The sequence below is a fragment of the Accipiter gentilis genome, chromosome 9, assembly GCF_929443795.1.
Source record: "Accipiter gentilis chromosome 9, bAccGen1.1, whole genome shotgun sequence".
NCBI lineage: Eukaryota > Metazoa > Chordata > Aves > Accipitriformes > Accipitridae > Astur > Astur gentilis.
The window spans coordinates 21,656,019-21,676,945 of NC_064888.1; the positions used below are offsets into that span (position 1 = coordinate 21,656,019).

General features: G+C 57.6%; 1 protein-coding gene across 6 annotated transcripts in view; it reads right to left on the reverse strand.

Moving 5' to 3' along the window:
* The window catches only part of PSD (pleckstrin and Sec7 domain containing), a 46,862-nt gene that overhangs the window by 23,140 nt on the left and 2,795 nt on the right, over nucleotides 1–20,927 (reverse strand). The window contains exons 1-5 of one of the 6 annotated variants that reach the window (XM_049810961.1): nucleotides 16,934–17,058; nucleotides 13,013–13,922; nucleotides 12,831–12,933; nucleotides 11,836–12,304; nucleotides 5,724–6,170 (exon numbers count right to left, since the gene is read on the reverse strand). In XM_049810961.1, the coding sequence (XP_049666918.1) occupies nucleotides 5,724–6,170; nucleotides 11,836–12,304; nucleotides 12,831–12,933; nucleotides 13,013–13,795 (1,802 nt within the window). In that variant the 5' untranslated portion in view covers nucleotides 13,796–13,922; nucleotides 16,934–17,058. Of the gene's footprint in view, nucleotides 1–5,723; nucleotides 6,171–11,835; nucleotides 12,371–12,830; nucleotides 12,934–13,012; nucleotides 13,923–15,907; nucleotides 15,927–16,933; nucleotides 17,059–20,927 lie in introns of those variants that run through there. The other 5 variants (XM_049810957.1, XM_049810962.1, XM_049810960.1 and 2 more) reach the window with 5 other exon arrangements.

The following is a 20,927-nucleotide window of genomic DNA, read 5'->3' on the forward strand; positions in this document are numbered from 1 at the left end:
GAGTCTGTGAGGGACACGCACATAGAGCAGAGCAGCACTCTGCCCTCGATTCCCAATGCCCCGCATGCATGGCTAGATGCCCAATGCCTCCGCAAAGCGAGCCCAGCCTGCCTAATATTGCTGCTAGGAATGTATCAGACTGGATCTTTAACTGAGCTAAATAAACGCAGCTCCCTCCATCGGTCTGAGTGGAGTGACTTTGATTTATGACAGCCAAGATCTGGGCTGGTTCATTCCTCACAGAATTGAAGTTAGGGCTGGGAGGACACTTGAAGGTCAGCCAGGCCAGCCTCCAACCACAGGCGGGGATGGTCCTACTTTCTGGCAGCTCTGGAGTCCAACCTGGTCCTCAAATCACCCAGCCACAGCGGCACCCGCCAACGTTACTGCTACCAGATCCAGGCAGAACTGAACTTTTGGCAGCTGTGACCCTCCTTAGTCTCATTTATCTGCAGACTTCCAGAGCCTGCCCTGCAGCACCAGCCCTCTCCAGAGATGCCTGCCTGTCCTCCATCACACCATCTCCCCATCCCCTCTTGTGGGGGGCACAATTACTCCTGCAGAGGACAGGGGCCAACTCTGCAATCCCACCAAACAATTTCTGGAGCCAGCTGAGACCCTTAAAATCCAGTTACTCACCTGTTGGATGGAGGGTTGTCTTGTCCTTCAAAGACACAGATGCCATGGGGTCGGCACAGGGAAACCTCAATCTCTTGGACCCTTGGGCAAAGCCCAACCTAGGGGCTCTGGGTCAGACCTGGGGCTGGAATTAACACCTGACACAAGGGGCTGCATCCCACAGGGATGTGCCGTTGCCTGTGCCTTGGTGGGCAGCCCTGCCAGCCCTGGGACCCTGCCTGCTGCCCCCATCCTCCATGCCATGGAGGGCTGATGTGTCCTGTGTCCCAGCTCCTGCTGCCCTTCATAGCTCAACACCGAAATACCTGGGGAAAAATTCCCCCTCCAGCTTGTGCCCTATTTCTTGCTGTGCCAATGGTTGTGGCATGACGTCTTCATCCTGCACCCTAGCCTTGTCCCCCTCCTGTGCTCCCACACCATCCTTTCCTCCGTGCTCTCCTGTCCTTCCTCTGCTCAGCCCTCACACCCAACCTCCCGCATCACACCCCAAATCCACCCCGTGGGGCCCAAAACTGGGCACAGCCCTCAGGGCATCATCTCACCAGTTTGCCCAGTGCCAACTGGGAGCTCAGGCCAGCTGAGAGACCTGCGCTGGCCTCGGGAGAGGGAGGGGCACCGGCTCACCGACTGCTGCAGTAACAAAAGGGACCTTATAAAGAAACACAGCGGAGCTTATTGGCAGGGCCCCGGCTCCAGCACACGCTAGCAGGCGCGATCTGGCAGGGAAGAAGGTTCGACTCCCGGCGCATCCTCCTCCTGGGGCGGCTGCCAGCCCTACGGGCTCCCCGGTCCTTCCACGCAGCCGCAGCTCCAGGGCCAAGCTCTCCCTCTAGCGAGGCTCCGGGCCTGCTGCCCCTCACCGTGGTATCTGGCCCTTTTCACCAGGCGGTTTGCAGCCCCCCGCCCCTCACTCCCCCGGCCTTTGCTGCTGCTGCTGCTTTTCCTGCCTGCCCTTCTTTCTGCCCCACCTCGGGCGACCCCGCCGGTTTGGGTCCCGGCAGAGACTGCCTTGGTTGCCCCTTGCGAGGGGGGCGAGTCATGTCCCCTCCCTCCGCGGGCACTCCTCAGGGACAGGCACGGCTGTGCCCGGGGCCGAGGCTGGCTCCGGAGGAGTGGGACGGGCAAGGGGAATTGGGCGGCTGGATTTCAGGGGCCTTGCACCCCCAGGGAGGTGCAATTTGCCCATTTACATCTCCCTGGGGCTGACGCCCCGCAACCCGCAGCGCCTGCCTGCGGGGCCGGCAGCCCCGGGCTGCCGGTGTATGGGACTGCGGCAAGTGGGGCGGTGTTCTGGGCGCCCGCTCGCACCCGACAGCGTGGCAAAGCCCGGCGATTTGGACCTGTAGTTGCCAAAATCTGGCTGCCACCGCAGGACCTGTAGTTGCCAAAATCTGGCTGCCACCGCAGGAGCCGACCTCCCTGCAGTCCCCAGGGCTGCCGCGGCTCCCACCTCGCCATCTTGCCAGCACCATGTCTGCCCCCAGCCAGCCCCACCAGCCCCAGAGGGACACCCCCAGCCCTGCAGGGCTCTGCCCCCACACACGCTCTACGGGTCACCGTCACAGCCGTGGGGACGGACTGCTTTGACTGCAGCCCTCTGCCCAGCAAGAGTTCACTCCCCACCCAGATGGAGCGATAACCTACTCACCAAGCCTCTGCCCCACGCTGGGGCTGCCACCGTGGGGTGTCCCGCTGTGGAGAGGCAGGGAGAGGGTCTCACACTTGGACCCTTGCTGTTCAGTCACTGCTCCCTCCCTTTCAACCAAGGCCACCAGAGAAGGCTCAGGCATCCCAGCGCCCACCCAGACAGGCCTTGCTGGGTCTGCACTTAGGCACATTCCCCATGTACAATGTCAAGATAAAAGTCTCAGACTATCGCATGCCGAGGGACACCAGAGCCTTGGTGTGACCTGCAAGGCTGCATGAACCAAGGCTGCTGGCCGTGGGGGACACCGCATCTCCCCAGCAATGCAGATGACATCATTGGCTTGGCCATCCCTGCCACCGACAGAGATGGAAAGTCACAGGCTGCAGGGCCATGCCCAGCCCAGACCCTGACCCCGACCATTGCAACAATAAACACCAAAGGTTTTGGGGGCACAAGGGGGATGGCTGCAGGGCAGCACACGCAGGCCTAGACCTGCTGGCATTTTGTCACCAGTCACCCCTCACGCCAAAGCCCTGCAGCCTGAGGTCACCTCTGCCAATCTTGAGACTGACAGCCAGTGTAAAGCACAGCCTCCACCACAGAACCCCCCCTGCCCGGGGTCCCCAGTCCATCTGAGCTGGTGGCAGTCTGTCTGGATTGCTTGTGACCGTGGGCAGTGGTGAATGCCCCACTCTGGCCCCACTGGCACAGGTGTTGTTGTACTATGATGGCTGCAGAGGTTCCTTAGCTCCTTTCCCCAGCAATTTCCATTAAATACCCCTTAGTGGGAGCATCACAAGTATACTCTCTGCTCGAGCAGATCAGCCCTGCCAGGTACCAGGAGACACTGGTTCCAGCTCATGGGAACCTTTGTGGAATCAGCCCAGCTACTTCTTCCTCAAACTACTTGGGAAGCTTCATGGTCTTCAGCTTCATGGTCCACTCTGAGTCTAGAAAGTTGGTAGCACCAGTCATGGGGAAAGAGGAAACTTCTTGCCCCTCTCCCTTGCCAGAAAGCCCTGCCTCCTGAAGACTGACCCTGCAGATGATGGGCTGTCTCAGCCCCTGGTACCCCATGCTTTCCCTGCTTCCCAGTCTAGTTCTTGCTCCCAGTCCCAATCTCCACTCCTCTCCACTGCACAAGACAGCAGATCTTAACCACACCTGCCTCCCTGTCTGCCATTGCCCACGGGGACAGTGCGGGGAAGCTTGGTCCATGCCAGGGGCAGAGAGCTGGGCTGCTGCCTGCCAGGAGCCTGCAGCAGGGCCCTGCTCCCCCATGCCTCTTTTCTCACCATCTTTCCTGCAGCCTCCACTTCAGGTCACTGCTGGAGCCAGGGCACCTGCTCACCTGCTGTGGGGTAGCATGGCGGGTCTGAACTTCAGATGCAGCCCAGGAGACGGGCAAGAAACAGGGCCTGAATGGGACTAAGAGAAGAGCTGTGCAGGGACCTACCGATAATTAAGGGAATCGTTTCTAAATGGGGAAAGATAGTTGCTTGGGACTCCGTATGCGTGTCAACAGAAGGCAAGGCTGGTGCTTCTGGTGCTGTGGAAAGCCCAACCCTCAGGGTCCCCAGGCCAGGGAGTGCGGTGAGGACTGCAGCTGGGTTTCCCCTGTGTTCCCTACCACAAAAGCAGAGGTACTCCTGCTTGCGAGAGCTGGAAGGGGAGAAGACAAGAGGGTCAGCAAAGGTGGGCTCAGCAAAGATCCAGGGCAGTTTGGGGAGGGACACAACACACCTCCATGGCCTGTGCCACAGCCCAGTGCTGCTTTGAAACCTGAACTAGGAGGGGAGCACAGTGCCGCAGCCTCCTCGACCCGTGAGGAAAAACCTCTGTTAAGCCACCTCATTGCTGCTGCCAGCTGCACCCTCACACCTCCCTGTGCCCCTGTGGTGGTGTTGCTGTGGTACGATGGCACCCTATGGATGAGAAGTCAGACACTGTCCTCTCGCTTTCTCCAGGCTGCTCTGTTTCAGTCCCTTGCCTTCGCAGAGGAATAGGAAGTCAATTCTTCCTGCAGAGAGCACTGATCATGGCTGGATACTGCCACCCTTTGCTGCCTTGTGCCTCTCAGATATCATCAGTTTTACTGCACAAACCTTGCCTGGCCTCTGTGGCCTCTGTACCATGGTGGCACAGAGCCATGTCCCTGGCTTCAGTGTCCCAAAGAAAGGGAAGGCCTAACCTGGCATCTCTCTGCCCCAAAATGCCCTTGGAGTGATCCAGGGACCACAGAGCAGATGCAATACTCCACTCTCCTCTCTTGACTGCAGACACCAAAGACACAGAGCTCAGATCCCCACCTGGCCATCCCAAGCTGAGCCTACAAGGATGGCATAGGTTGTGACCAGAAGTGACATAGGTTTGGTCTGGAAAAGACCAAACCCAAAAAGTTTTGGTGTGGAAAAGACCAAAGCCTAGAAAGTGGATGAGGGATTCAGGAAGCTCTGGCATTGCACAGAAGGGCAGAGAAACCTTGCAGGGAGGCAATGCAAACAGGAAGGTCAGTGCTGGCATGACTGAGATACCAAGTTCTCCAAGAGCCGCCAGCCCTGCTGCTGAACCACTAGACCAACCTGACATCCAGACCAGACCTGACCACACTCCAGATGAATGTACCCTGGAAAAGGGAAAAGACACAGCCTGCCCACCTGCCACGTCACAAGTGCCTCAGCCCAAGACCTTTCTGGAAAGGGGAGGAGTGCAGGAAGGTAGTGTTTCAGCCTGGACATGGTCTCACACAGGGACAGGTTAGAAGTGGTGGGGCTGAGCTCCCCCAGCCCTCTCCACCAGAGATGCCCCAGGCATGGGGCAGCCATCCTGAGCCCACATGCAGGCAGGCACAGAGCAACGTACAGGAAGCCTCTGGTGGGCTGTGCTCATCTCTGCCCTCCATCTCCCAACATACACAAGGCTGAGGAGGTTCAGGAGGCCAGGACAATAGGTACAAGACCATGGGACTCTTCCCAACAAGAAATAGGAGGCTGCTACTCGGATGGTAAGGGATGCAGCAGTATCAGGAAGTCTTGGTCTCCAGGAGGGAGGGTACTCATATTTCTACTGGTACTCGACTTCTGACTGGCCTCTGTCCACAGCCACCATGGATGCTGGACTGCTCTGCAACAGGAGACCCACCATGAGATTGAAGTCCTGGGACTCCCTGCTTGCTAGGCTGGAGGAAACCTCACAGCTCTCCAGCACCAACAAAGCTGGCAAAGATGAAAAAGGAGATGCGCTCCCACTACATGCCCACCACAACACCATGGTGATCACTGGCCTCATCGGTCACTTCACAGAAAATCCAGCACACCCAGTCCTGACCCTTCCCCTCTTCCCCAGAAACACAGGTTAAGCTCTGGCTGCAAAACACGCCACACAGGGTTAGACTCCACACTGAGCTTTGGTGGCCCAAGCAACTTTGGTCACTCACCTCATGTTGGAGGAGGCCAAGGGAGTACCAAAGCTGTCCTCTGAGTGGCAAGGGCTGTGCCAAGCACCCTTCCTTCGTCTCCCCCGCTCGTCCTCCCTCTCAGTCCAGGGGGCATCTGTGGCCGAACTGGTCCCAGAGTCTGGCTCCAAGTGAGCCAGAGGAGCAAAGTTCTCCTCTATCAGCTTGGCGCTGTCTCGGATCTGTCCCTGTATTTCTGGGGTGAGGGTTGGGAGGTCAAAAGTGAAAATGGTCCCATGGGTGCGGGCTGGGGAGGAGAGGATGTCAATGGAGTCCAGGCTGGTGTAAGACGTGCCTTTGGCTCGATGGGACTCCATGATGCTCTCAAAATGCTTGCTGAAAGAGTCCATGCCATCCTTGGAGAGGCTGTGCCCTAGGAGGAAGGGCACTGGAGACTTGAGCATACCCTGCATGTCTCGGTCCATGATCCTAGAGGGAAAGAGAGAAGAACTGGTCACTGAGGAGCAAGGGATCAAAGTCCTGAAACAAAAGCCCATGCGCTGCTTCAGAAGGAAACTGGGGAGGGCAGAAATCTCCTCTGAACATCTGTAGACCTCCAAGGAAATGCCTTGCCTCCCCAGGACATCATGGGAAGAGGGACTGGGCTGGCCTCACTCCAGACATATGCTTCTCCTTTAATGTACCACAGACTTTTGTTCCTTTAGTGGCTCATCCTCATAAGAAGCTTATGAGATGGCTACTGCTCCCAGTCACTCGACTTGAGTTTAGATCCAATAAAGGGCTCAAGCACCAGAAGCAGGATGTGGTTCAGCTCCGTTTCCAACCAAATCTGGAAGTGGCTGAATTTTCCATGAGCCTTCAGAGCCCTTGGCACCCAGAAGGCTCCTTCTGAAGCTGCTCATGACAGCACAACACCTTCCTCCATGAATGCAGCACCATGGTTGCTGAGCACCACACTCAGAGCATGACCAATACCCACCTGCAAGGTCTGCTGGCTGGTCCCAGGAGATGTCTGGGACCCGGCACAAGGCAATGCTGAGTCCCAGGAGACAACTGGGACCAAGCAAAAGGCAGTGCTGAGCCCCAGGTTTCCCCAGGCAGTACAGAAGGAGCCTCACACCCAGCTCTGGGCTCAGGGACCTGAGCTGGCCCATGTCCTAGAGGCCAGGCTTGGTCCTGGCTCATCATCTTGTCAGGGATCAGCCCTGTAGGAAGGCCCAGCCCGTCTCTGATGCAGGTCTGGGTCCAGTCCAACACAGGAGTTTCTAAACCCTGAAGCCCTGAGTGTTTTTTCCTGTAAATGAGGTGAAGTGCAGCCTGCCCATCCATCTGAGCACGTGACAACAGGCACACTTCCAACCCAGGGAACATCAATGCTTCAGTTGTACAAACATGAACACAGCTCTAAAAGCCCACTTTACTCATAAGCCGCTATCATTTTTTTAAAGCAGCAGAAAAGCACCTCTGATTAAAGGAAAGGAACTGCTCCAGCTTGTCATAACATTTGTTATGAACAAACAGCTTCATACAAAGGGCTCAGAAGATGTGTTGCTGTTACAACCACCAAATGATTTTCATTCATTAGCCTTCACATACCACTCAAAAATCTCACCCCAATTACTTCAGCAGGCCAAGTGCTGGCAGCTTGACTCCCCCAGAGTGCCGGCTGGCTTCAAGGGGAGCGCAGCAAAGCCAGATGCAGGTAAGCAAGGCAGGGTAGAGGCTGCTCTCGCCCACCAGTGTTTCCCTGGCTGTGCAGCACCGCTTGATGCTCTTATCATTCCCACAGGAACCCAAGGAGCAGCCACCTCTGGGGTGGCTTTCTGGTGAGGGCAAGGCAGAATAGACCTCTTTAACATCTTGCAGATGAGCTTTACAGATGTTAACATGCATTCACTGTCCTCACCACCCAGTTGTGTGCTACTAAACCGAGCTAATGCTGCTGATTTTGTTTTGCGCTTTGAATCCATAAGGAGGGTGATGGGCTGTGCTGGGCAGGACGATGCCACCAGACGGAAGGGACCCTGTTCCCAGGAGAGGGAGCTGGGATCATTCTTGTGACCAAATATATTGCCACCAAGCCACAGAAGAAAACACAGCTGGTTTTGTCCACACCATCCAAGCTCTGGATGTAATCTCTCCACCCCAAAATATCAAGTGCAAAGCCGTTCAGCTCCAGAAGGATCCAGTTGCAGCAGCATGGGCACAATGCTGCTTGCAGACACCACTCCTGCTTGGACCTAGATACTTCATCAGCTGCCGCTGTGCTGCCCAGCCCCCCGTGCCTGCCTCAGCCCCCCAGGAAGGGTCACTGCACTGTCACCAAGCCAGACAAACGCAGCTGGGAAGAGCAGAGGAGGGAGGAGACACAGAGGCTGTAATCAAACATCTGCGCAAGGGTGACAGAAGGGTGACAGGCAATGGGGAAGCAAACAGGTTTCCAGCCTTGAGCTGGGGTGGGAGAGGCAGTGAGCCTTCCTTGAGAGAGGTGGGTATGGAGGAGAAGCGGATCCTGGGAGCCAACGGCCACGTTGCATTGCATGTTAGTGGCAAAGACAGCAGCACTTCAGGCAAAGGTCTGCCCACAGGGACCGCGGGGGTCTGGGCAACTGGGCTTCAGCAGCTGCATCTGATGGCTGATGGAGGGGAAGGGGCCTACCCCATTCTCCCTGCCTGGTGCTGCAGAGCTGTGCTATCCCCGACAGCGGGGAGAAGAGGGGATAATCTCTCTCATTAGGCCCTCAACAGTTTTCTCTCTGCCCAACGTTCCTGTGACCCTCCAGACTCCTGACTGCCCCAGCCATGCCCCACTCCTCCTGCCTGCACAGACATGGCAGGCATTGTGCAGGGGTCCCAGCTCAGCCTAAAGAATGTAAGGCTGTACAGCACCACCCAGCAGCCCCTCACTTTACTCCTCTCTGAACAGAGCTCTTGTACAGACCAGCCCCAGCAGCTCCTTGCACTCCCTCCAGGTCCCTTCACACATCTCCTCCAGCCTGGCAGCTGCCTGCTCTTAGGGCTCAGTGTCCTAACTCCAGCCCATGCTCAGCCACAGGTACTGACCACAGGCACTGCAGTCTCCCCTCCCAGCTGCCCACACTCCCCTGCCACATCCACGCCTTCACGCTGGGGTCACGCTGTTGCCAGTCCTCCCCCACGAGCTGCAGGCGCCTTCCCCAGCTTATTGGCAGGTGCCTGCCGGCTTCACTCCGAGAATCCCCTCTCCAGCCCAAGCCTGTGGGATACAGGAGCATCACCCCAAGCTGCGGCTCTGTGGCCACGTTGGTCTCTGGGACAGAGGCTCAGCCTCAGCACAACACATCAGAAGCTCGTGGCTACTGAGGCAGGTTAAGCACACGCTTAAGCATTTGATGAAATCAGGCCCATAACCATTTTTTTAATCCCCAGCAAGGCTTGCCCTGCAGCTATTTTCTCGCCACCAAGCAGTGAGCACAAAGCCTCTGGAAAGGCTCCCCAGGTAGCAGATCCAAGGGCTTTTCCAGGCAAGACTGCTGTGCTTGCAGGGAGAAAAGGCATCTCTGCCTCCCTCCAGCCCTCCATGCTCTCAGGGGAGTGGGGCAACCCCCAGCAAAGCCTCTTCTCTCTTATCAGCCCAAGGCACCCATGCTGCAGGCCAAGCTGGGCCCTGCCTCCAGCTTAGCCAGCACGCCTGCTGATGCTCGAGGAGGAAGGGAATTGAGCCTGCTCTCACTGACAGGTCTCGGCTCTCCAGGACTAACGGGAATAAAGACAGTAAATGCTTAGACTAGTCATTACAATCAGTAGATCTGACTCTAAATATATTCAGGGAGTGGATTTGCTGGAAGAAGACACCATTTCTTCTGTCGCTTTCCATGTCTCATTTGATTTGGTGTTGGATTTTTTTAGCTGTTAGCACGCTCTTATTTTGGGAGGGTAAATCACCAAAGAAGATGCCCTTTGGCCAGAATATGAAGGACAACAAGATAGTACCAAGCCAAAATCTCCCTTGCAGAGGGTGCTAAATCCTTAAGACTAGATTTTCAAAGGGATTTACATATCTAAATGCTGCAAATCAGCATCCAAAGGTGCTTCAGTAGTTTTGTAGGGCTGGTCCTTCCCAGCTACCAGGACAGGCCTGGGGTACAGCAGCTCCTGCAGCAGCAGAATGGTGCTGGCTTTAGGGAGCCCGGGGGGCTTCTTAATCACCCCAGCATCACCCTCCTGTGAGCAGGCAAAGCAGAAAGCTTGAAGTAGAAAACATCAATACTAGTGACTGGTAAACAGGGAGGAGGACTGCAGCTGCAGAGCACAGAAACAGTGCGTAAGCAAAAACCAGGGCCATAATGCAGGGACTAAGCAAGCTCACAGTTTGAGCTTTGTGATTTTCAAGATGCTGCTTGCAGGGTCTGCACCTACCAGGGGAATATTCAGGGGCCTGCAAAACAAAAAAACCCACTGGCCCACAAAGAAGCCACATAAAATGAACATGATGCCCCCATATACACATGGGTAATTATACTGGGAGCATTGTCTTTAGGGGCAGCGATGCATTTAAGGATACATCCAAGCTTTCAGAGCTGTCTGGGGAGCTACAGTAAGGTGTCTCAGAGGGCAAAAAGCAGTTCTAGGCTTACAGCTCAGAAGACTTGTAGTGGCCTAGTACATATTTGGAAATAAAATATCATTGTGCAAGATAATTGTTACAGTAACTTGAAGAACTTGCTTGCAGTGATAATAATTTTATATCTTACTCAAATCTTCCATCAGTATTCATTTGGAAAAAAATATATAACAAATGACTTATTTTCAACTTTTCTCTAGAACCCAAAGTTTTTGAGGACAGAGTGGGTGGCAGGGAGAGATGTATCAATCCCCTCCACTAGATATGCAACAGCTCCCCTCGAGATGCACAACTTACCTCCTCATCAGCCCAGCACCTCTGTGCTTTTCCTTCCCAGTCCAGGGGCACCACTGGGGGTTTTATCTTCATTACCTTTTCCCACTGCCAACATCAAACCTCCCTTTTCCTTTTCTTCCACTTAAATGCTCCCTGCCTGCCTTTTGCACAGCTAGGTGAGTGCATGCTGCAACGCAGCATCCCAGGCATCGCCCTGATTTTGCGATTCCCAGGCAAGACCTCTCCCCACTCCTGTGGAGCACTTGCTGATAGTGCTGAGCCCCCTCATCTCACCCAAGACTCTTTGCCAATACACATCAGGAGTTGCCCTTGGCTACTGCTGCCTGCACAGGCATCTCCCCGTCCCTGCCAGGGCCTTTCCTCTCCAGGCGGCTGTCCCACACAGTGCTCTTTCCCCTCCTGATGCCTCCTGAGGTAGGTGGACGACGCCTGTCACTTCCCATGGTCAAACCACCACTCCAGAGGACGCTCCATGGGCAGAGGCTTGTGCCACCAGGCCAAAATGCCATCTCCCATAGGTCCTAGTTGCCAGTGCCTGACACAGGGCAGATGGCAGCTCGGATGGCCTTTAGCTTTAAGTGAACGACAACCATGCTTTCACCCACTCTGTCAGACTCCCGGCACGGGGTGTTTTGCCACACAAGTGAAAAACGACACAAAAGGCAACAAAAGGCTTTTTCCAGCCCAACACATCCCCCACTCTTTCCCAAACATGGCAAATACCTACTGAGGCCAAGCAAAAGGGACCGCTCCCAGCGCCAAAGCGGAGCAGTCTGCAGAGGGGAGGGCAGCCCAGCAGTGCCTGCCAGCACACAGCAGCTCCAGGGCACTGTCTGGGCTCAGGTACCCTGACACCATCACCCCAACACCTGGCAGCACTGGGGCAGGATGTAATTAACCCGGTGGAACTTGGGCTGGGAGGCCTTCGCTCAGCCGAGCGACCTGAGCTGCAGGGCTCACCCTAGGGGAGTGAGGCCCACAGTGCAGCGCCCAAGGCTGCATCACCTGTGCTGCCCACCTCTTTCCATAAGGCCATGAGGGCCCCCTCCCAGTCTCAGACCCAGTCCCAATCCCAGCGGGGCGATCCAGGACCCTGTCTGACCCCCACTCACAGCACACAGGGAGCCATTGGGATTTTTGGCTCAGACACTCTTTCGGCAGAGCCTGTTTTGCCATGCAGGGGACAGTAGGAAGGGCGAGAGTTGCTTTTTGCCCCCATGCACAGAGCCTCACCTTTCCCTGTTCTCCTTCCTCGTCGCCTCAAACACCTCATCGTCGTCATCCATGTCCCCATCCTGCAGCCCGTCCTTCGTGAAGCTGGTGCCCAGGGCGGGGGCCTCCTCCGGTGTGCTGTTCCTCCTGCCCGGTGTGCCCCCGAAACTTGGATTGCTCTCACTGTCCTTCTGGCTCTCAATCGCCGAATCCACCTCCTCCTTCTCAGCCAGTATGTCATCGATGTTGGTTTCGCGATAGCACCTCAGTGGCACAGTGTCTAGGTCAGTCTCAGAGTACTTCACTGTCCTCCTTATGATCCCGGTCTCACAGGAGCCAGGCTTCTGGCTGTTCAGAGGAGACATCTCTATCTCCACCTCCACGTGGCTCAGGCTGTGCTCGGGCACCGACCCTGGCGGTTCCATGGGCAGCAGGCGGACAGGCTTCTGGGGGGGCTTAGCCAGGGGAGCAGAGTCAGGGGCAGAGGAGCCTGCAAGGGAGCCCCGAGCACTCAGAGCCGTGGGGAGCTGCGGCAGGGAGTGCTGGGGAGCCACTCCTGCAGCATCACACACACACACATGCACACACACACCAAGAGTGGGGTCACACATGTGACAGGCACAGGGGAATGGAGAGGGGGAGCCAGAAGAAAAAAGGGTGAGAGAGGCAGAGACAGGTGCTGTCAGTGCTAGTGCACCCGCAGCCATCCCTGAGCCCCCATCGGAACACCAAAGCCCTTCTGCAGAGGCAGCTGGGGGCTGCCAGGGGTCAGGGCTCTACGCCACCCACTTGGCACAAGGCCTTGCACAGCCACAGGGGACTCTGTGGGGAGGTTGATGCGTGCAGCATCTGGCTCCAGGTGGACATAAACTGGCCAATCTTGGGGGGAGGATCTCAGCTGTCCAGTAGGCACCAAGTCCCAAGGGATGGGCAGCCCCAGGTGGAGTCCCAGCAGTGATTCAGACTTGCAAAGGAGAGGTCAGTCCAGCCGAGGGCATCCCCCTGCAACTTCTTACCTGTCTTTGGGGTGTCCGAGGAGCCGTAGAAGAATTCCCACTTGGCCCTGGCGATGCGCTGGGCATGGGCCGAGCTCTGCTGGGGGTACGGCCAGGCGTTGCCCTGCAGAGAAGAGAGTGGTAAGTGGGCAATGGACTCTAGGGCAGAGCCCATGCCCGGTGCGGGACACCCTGACACCTACCTGGGGTCGGGGTTCTGGCTTCAGGGGGCTCCTCGCGAAGGCAGGGAAGTCCTCTGGCAGCCCATTGATGAGGGAGTGGCAGAGGCAGTCGGCATCAAGGGCACAGGGCTCCTTCCTGCAGGAATGTGTCCCTCCCGGGGTCCTGCCACCAGCCAGGAGCGGGTCGGACAGGGAGGCCTCCAGCTTCAGTGTGCGCAGGAGCTGCTCCTGGGGCAGGGGCAGGGGCTGGGGCTGGGGGGACCCCTCATCCCCACCAAGCTCCAGGCTGCGGCTGAGGCTGCGGGGGCCATTTTCCCAGCAGGGTTGGGGGGGTGGCAGGCTGCCCAGGGTCCGCACACTGGCCTTCTCGATGAAGCGGAAGGTGACGACAGAGCTGTGTCCCTCCGGGGCCGCTGCCACCAGTGGGCTGCGGCTGCCCAGGGAGGAGAGCACGGGGCTGGGCCGACCCCGCCGTGGGGTGCTGGGGGCCGTCAGGCGCCCCGCGCCTGGGCAGCTCCCAGTGCCAAAGGGAGCCACCTCCACTGGCTTGCGGGCCAAGGAGCCGGTGCTGTTGTAGAGGCCGAGGGGGCAACGTCGGGCATCGGGGGCCAGGCCCTTGCGCAGGAGGTGGAGGCGGCCAGCATTGAGGTTGGGGGTGAGGCAGCGCGGGGGGCTGTGCCTCCCAGCTTCTGGGCTCCCCCCTGCCAGCCAGGGCCTCTGGTCCACCCCGCGGGTACATGGTGGGGGTGAGGCAGCACAGCCCTCCTCGGGGTGGAAGCGGACGGGTCCCCCTGCCTGGGCCATCCTGCCGGAGGAGGGCACGGAGGCGTCAGGTCTGGAGCCCGGCAGGGTGGCACGGGGACGGTGAGGCTGGTTCCCGGCACCCCCAAGATGATGGCCGGGTTGAGGGGTGACACATCCTCAGGCAGCCCTGAAACAAGGGCGAGGAGAGCTGGTTAGGGGAGGGAGGACACATGAAGAAGTCCAGGACCGCGGGGAGGAAGGGAAAAGGTGCCCTGTCCTCACGGCAGAAGAAAGAGATGCTCCAGGTGAGATAGCCCTCTTCAAACCTCCTCCTGCTGCAAGAAGCAGGCAAGGTTCTTTGTGGGCATCACACCGCAGGGATGCTGGCAGCCGTGGCAGCCCTTTGCTCAGTCCCCAGGCACCCGGAGTGTTTGCTTTCTTCCCAGGGTGCCAGGATGCTCAGGCACTTCGCCCACAGACCAGCACCCCAGACATGGCAAGAGAGCACACTATGCGCTTTAAAATGGGTTTCATTCATCCTGCTTCAGGCTTAATGTATTTACTACCCACAGCCTACTAAAATCACTTCAATAAGGGGGAAAGAAAATGATACACTGGATCACTGAGACATCCTCCAATTACACTTGCTCAAGGAGTTTAACAGGAGCAGCACAGGCAAGAAGCCTCTCCCTTTGGAGGTCAGCCTGGGTTTAAAGTGTGTCACACCAGCACATGCCGCAGCCACTGTTGGTGGCATAGACAGAGCTGTCAGCACCCACAGATCCAAAAAGCGGTGGTTATGACAATCCCGCCCTGGGGGAATGGAGCACGACCGCCCTACACACGGCTCACCTGCCTGTCTGCCTCTGCCCAGAGACTGTGTATCCAGAGCTGAGACCAGCCACCCCACAGCAGCAGGCAGGCAGCTGCAGGGGAAGGCAGGACCTGGAGCCCCCATCAGAGCCACTAGCAGGGCTGCCGACATTTTTCTTTCTTCCAGTGGAGCTACAACTTGTACTCATCCTTCCCTGTGTTTCTCTGAATTCCTGGTGTGCAGAGGAGACTCTGCCTTGGCTGCTTTCACTTTAGGACAGATGCCGAGATACTAAGTCCCTCACTTAGAACTCATCATTTGAAAGTGAGAAACCCAATGCCCATTGCAAACATAGGAAAGCATGGTTTCTGCCCCGAGTACAAACCAGACAGGATTAAATTCCTGAAGGATGTGGGGCTGGATTCTCAATGGTGTTTAGGCTCCAGAGATGCAGAGACATAACTCTTAATAAAATAGCCCAAATCACCCCCGTGGGGCAGGCACCCATCTATCTGCACTATCACACTGCTAAAAAATCTGGCTCCTCCTGAGCAGCAGCAATGTGTAATTCACTCACCGCAAAAATATACTCTGCTGTTTCATATATCAGTTACTGTTTTTACAGTCTTTTTCTCCTGTTATGGTTGTGTTCACATTCAAGGTTGCTGAAATTAACTGATAAATAATAAAGATGCGGGGTTTATATATTTCAAATGAAATTCCACTTTTTATCTCAACACAGATTGACACACATGCCAAGGAAAAAAAGTTATCACTAGGAATAGCTGGCATTCGCTGTAACATAACAAATCTACAAAAACCAGCCTATCTCAATACATGTGAGTTATTGCTAAAATAAATGGGATAAGAACAGCATGTCCTCCTGGTTATCAAAGGAGAATTATCAAATTCAGAGGAAAGGTTATGCCTGCCTGCAAGCCACTGAAGCTAGATGGCTACACCATCCAGTGGTGCGAGCTTTTCTTTAATAATGAAAGATAAAAAGCACAAATGCAACAGAGATAAAAAAATCAATGATGGAGCTAAGGCTTCCTTCTTGCTGATTTAAATCATTAATCAAATTGATGCTCTTTAAATCACTGTGATGAATGGGTTGAGCTGTAAGGCACTGGTGGACTGGAAGGAGCCTTGCTGGTCCCACTGCCTGAAGGCAGAAGCCCTGTAAAGGAAAGCTTACAGGGAGGCTGCCCAGGCAGCCCAGGGCACGCATTCAAAGAGCAAAACTCAGGAGCTGCAGTGTGATAGCTGGGAGCTGCACATCAGTGGGGGATTTAATTTGTTCAATAAAACATCTCATACATACAAGAAACTTGCTTCTCCTGGCTGTCCCTTCTTACCGGCCGAAGGGACGTCCAGGGATTTTTCCTGGCCCTGTCTTTGAGCTGTACCCGATGCAACAGGGCATGGTTACTCCCCGTGCAGGCTCTTGCCCGGCTGAGCGGGGGCGATGCGCTGTGAAGGCACCAGACAGCAGGAACTGCTTACTCTGCGGGGAAAGAGCACACCCACGCCAGGGGTGTGTGGGGACAACGCGCAGGAGCCGGGGGAGGATGCAAGGGGAACGGGCAAAGAACGGGACAGGGAAGGGAGGGGAGGAGAAGGTGCGGGGCTGGGGGCTGAATTCGCACGGCGGGCTGTGTTTGTGTGCCGGACATGGTACGGCTCTCGGCAGTGGTGGCAAGGAACGGGGGAAACGAGGCTGTGGGTGCCGAGCCGTCTGACAGAGCTGGGGCAGGATGGCCCCAGGAGGTGCCTCTGCACTCTGAGGGACACGGAGCAGTTTCGGGGCATGCCGTGGTGACCGAGGAGGGGTCCCCGGCGGCCCTGGGGCTGTGGGACAAACAGGGAACCCCTTCCTGAGGGGCTGTCGAGGCAGGGGACGTCCCTCCCCCCTCCCCCCGCAAGCTGGGGCTGAGCCTGCTCTTCGCTCCCCGGCCCCCCCTGCCCGACCTCCCTCGCCCGGCACCTCCCGTCTCGGCAGGATCAGCCCTGAGTGAATGTGACATCCATCCGGATGAGGAGGGACCCCCCCGCGGCCGGGGGGGGGGGGGGGGTGGGTGGAGGAGCCGCCCGCCGCGCCCTGGCCGCGCTCTCCCTGCCCGGGCAGGGGCCCCGCACCCCTCCCGCCACACCGGCACACCGGGGCCGCTCCGCGGCAGGCGGATCTCAGCCCCCCCCCCCCCCGCCCCGGGCATCCACCGGTACCACCGCAGCCCAGAGCCGCCGCCCGCCGGTCACCGCTACCGGACGGGCGCAGAGGCGCCCCGGCCCCTGCAACAACTGCTGCAACTTTCCTCGGTCCCCCGCCGCCCCGCTCCTGCCTCCGGTCCCCGCCGCGCCCCGCTCCGCTCCCCGCGCCTTACCGGCAGTGCCGCCGCCGCATCCTCCGCGCCGCTGTTCCGCTCTGCCGCCGGCACGGCACGGCACGGCACGGCACGGCACGGCACGGCACGGCACGGCACGGCACGGCACGGCACGGCACGGCGCCACAGACCCCAGCCCGCCGCTCCCCGCCGCGCTAATCCCGGCCCGGGTCTGTCACTCCGCCCCGCTGACAGCCCTGGCAGCCAATGGAAAACCCCCGCCGGGCGCCGCGCCCCGCCCCACCCGGGGGCACCGGCACAGGCGGAACGCGGAGCAGCCGGACCCCCACCGGCCCTGGGGTGCACGTCCCTGTGTGCGGGCGGGCGCGTCCTGGTGTAGCACCGTGCACGTCCCCGTGTCCCAGCGTGCAAGTCCAGGTACAGCACATCCTTGCGTGCCGGCATAACACCATGCGGGTCCTGGTGTCCCGGTGTGCACATCCCCACATGCCGGCACGAACCTGGCCTCGTGCACCGGCAGGCGCGACCCCGTATGCCGGTGTGAGTGTCCCAGTGTAACACCGCACACGTCCCCGTGTCCTGGTGCGTACATCCCCGTTCATCAGCGCGCACACCACCATGCGTGGCGCGTCCCTGCTCAGCAGTCTGCAAGTTCCTGTGCGACTGCGGGGACTCGTCCTCATGCGTGAGCATGCACAGCCCTGCGTGTTGTGCCCTGTGCCGCAGGGTACAGGCTGCCCCCACGCCCCACTACTGCTTGGGGAGCACGAGACAAGAAGACAAAAGCTGCTGTGTGGCCTGGGCCATTGGCCACCCCTAGCAGGCCACTGGCCCTTGCCCTAGGACACAGGCCCCATGCTGCGGCTCACCTCTCCACCGGTCCTCGCCCTAAGTGCACTGTGGCCACAGGTGCCAAGGAGTCCCAGGCCACCAGGGACTTGACATCACCAGCCACCCCAAGGATAGAAGATGCCACCCCAGGCTCAGGAAACCATGCTACAAGGGGAAAAAACGCATCCTTTGTGTCCTGCCCAGGCACAGGGGCTCTGCTGGCACCAGAGGCACATGTGAGCAGAGCTCGCGTGGGGCAGCTGGATGCCAAGGTGAGGGGCGCTGTGGCAGGGCCCCCGGCCACCACACTGGGTCCGCACACGGCAGCCGCTGGGGCTGGCAGCCAGCGCTCCCTGCCTGCCCAGGCTGCCAGATCGATGCGCTATTAAACAGCACTTTATTACCCAGCCCAGCAATCGTTATTAAATGTGTGTGAGAAGAGAGGCTCAGGGGATCTGGGGCCTCACGTGCACACCGTGTCTACAAGAGGAATCTGGGGAGAGCTGCCCCTCCTTGCTGCTTTCCTTGACTGCAGCAAGCCCAGCTCTGTGCCAGCCTGCCCTCACTGTCACCCAGAAAGCGTGTCTCCTTCTCCCCTTCCAGCCACAGGTAGTGGGAAGAAAGCAGCAGGCTGGGCAGGCTCTCCTCGTATTTAATACATTGAAGCACTGCCATTTTCTCCCTCCTTCTCCAGGCTCCTGCCTGCACAGAGTCCCCTCTCCCCCACACCAGGGACTGTGGGTCCCTGAGCTGCCTTGCACACAGCCAGCTTCCCTGGCAGAGAAGCTGGGCTAATTAGAGGTCTTACTGCTGCGGGATCAACGACCTGATTCCTTCAGCAGCTTCTTGATGGCAGGAGGGAGGGGAGGGGGGAAGCTTTTCTCTAAGCTGCAGCCGGAGTGACAAATTTAACCGAGTGGAAGAGCTCAGAGCTTTCCCAGTGTGTCCGTACCAGGACAAGGCATGCCTGCACCTTCCCAGCACTTGCAGGCAGCCCTGCTGAGAGCTGCAAAGGGTAAAGGAGAGGTCCTCTCATGCCACCCTGGCTGGACATCCAGGCCATCCACAGAAAACACATTTCTTTTCACTCCATGCATACTTAGCCCACAGTAGCTGTTGCTTTCCCTACTGCGCTCTGCTCTGTATCCCCCTCACCTTCCCACAGCCCTAGGACACCTAAAGAATGTGCCCACATACATGGGTCTGGCCAGCACTGACATAAGCCCCACTGGATCAGGATTTAGCCCTGGCTCCTCAGGTCCCTCCTGCTGTGAATCCCTCCCCAGGTGATGTGGGGCAGGAAGGGGCAGGGAACCCTTCTGGCAGATGACAGAAAGGGACAAGGAGAGTCCCCCATGCTCCACCCCACAGCCCCAACCCAGTGGGCTTAGCTAGGGAGCAAGGAGCACAGTGCACTGGGAACCCTCTTTACTGTCACTTGGGCACTTCAGCACCTCCAGTCCTTGCCTGCAGGTGCCACATCCTTCCTGCGTGAGGGTCCACCTGGCTCCATGTCATCCCTTTCAGCCTCCTGGGCTCTGCCAGTTCCTCAAGCCCAGCCATAGGCAGCTTCCAGGAGTTTTCTATTGCCAGCATTGCCCTTGCTCATCTTCACAAGCCTGCAACGCAGCTCTCCCTCCTGAGGCCAGAAGAGTGTGGGTGTCATCCCCTGAGTGTATGGGGGCCGTCAGAGCCATTTCCTTTGGCACAGCTTGAGCTTAAGGCACTGCAAAGGGCATAAGGGCCATATTCTGCCTCACTGTTGCCAGAGTTGGTGGGGATGTGCTTTGGCCTCAGGGTACAGTGTAGTCCTGCAAGTGGGGACAGTCACTCTGTCAGCAGATGGCTGCTCCTCACCCACGTCACTGGAAGCACCCTGGAAATAGCTACTCCAGCCCCACAGGAGATTGGTCCCAGTGAGGGCAAGGGAAGCTGAACTCCCCTTGTCTCTGCATTGAGGGCTCCAGGGCAACCAATTAGGTTGCATGTTTTCCCTCAGGGCCTAGACTTAACTACATGGCACTAATTAATGCCTTCTGCCTCCGGTGCCAACACCCAACCACATCCTACCTGTATATTAAAAGAGCCACTGCAGTATAAGCCAAGTCTTTAATGGGCTGATGCACTTATCTGTTATTCCACCATGCTGGTGGTTAAGGACAAATGGTGAAAATATCTTTCCTTGACAGTCTGTTACACAAATGCTGCTTTACAGATTACACAGGGCAAAAAGGCAGTGCTGGAGATCCTGCTTGCCCACCCCCCTACCCCCTGCCCAAACCTCAGGCTTCTGGATCAGGGGAGAGCACGCCTGCATCATCCTATGAGTCTTGCAGCATCCTTGCATGGGGCAGGCACACGGGACCACAGTGGGATTTTTTAGGGTGAAAGGCACTCTGGAAGAGGATACAGACTGCAAAACGTCTTACCAGAGAAAAGAGCCAGTGCAGACTACAGTGTATGCGAGAGATAGCTGCTGCCTGCCCAACTGCCAGTGCCCTCCCCAGTGTCCCAGCTCCCTATCTGGGGCTGCCCCCTCCCGTAGGAGAGACACAGGCTTGGAAGAGCAGAGGCGTAGAGAGGAGGTAGTGAAAGCTGTGTGCTGGGCCTCAGACTGAGCTGTAACAAAATATTTCTGTAACGCCCCAGGAACACCTGCTGTTACAGAAATCCCCTCAGACTGTCCCAGCTCCGTGCAGCAGCCGCACAGCGTGGGGCGGGGGGGGCTTCCCCCTGCACCGCCGTTGCTCAGTCAAGATGAAGGCAGAAATGCCACAGTGGTAAAGCCTGTCCTGGGGATGTGGGAGGTGGGGCCGCAGCACAGCTTGAGCCATAAATAATCCCCTCCGCAGCAGTTAGGGGAACAATTGTGTGGGAGTATCTTTTAGTAAAAAGATGCTCGGGGAAAAGATGGTCCTGAAGGAAAGCAGGAGATTTCTGGCTGGTGGGCTGCGCTCTCCACCGAGGACGAAGCCTCCTGGGTGCCAGCAGGTCACTCATCAGACCCACCTCACTGTGGTGAGTCACTGCACTGAAGAGATAAATTTAGTCTGAAACAACCCAAACCACCAGTTCTCTGGTGTAGCCTCCCAGGACACAGCTTGGGCTGCAGTGCAAATCTTGAGCCGCTCTCCGGCTAATCTCTGTAACAGTAAGATGTGATCCCTTCCCCCCACCTTCAGCCTCAAGATTCACATGGGGA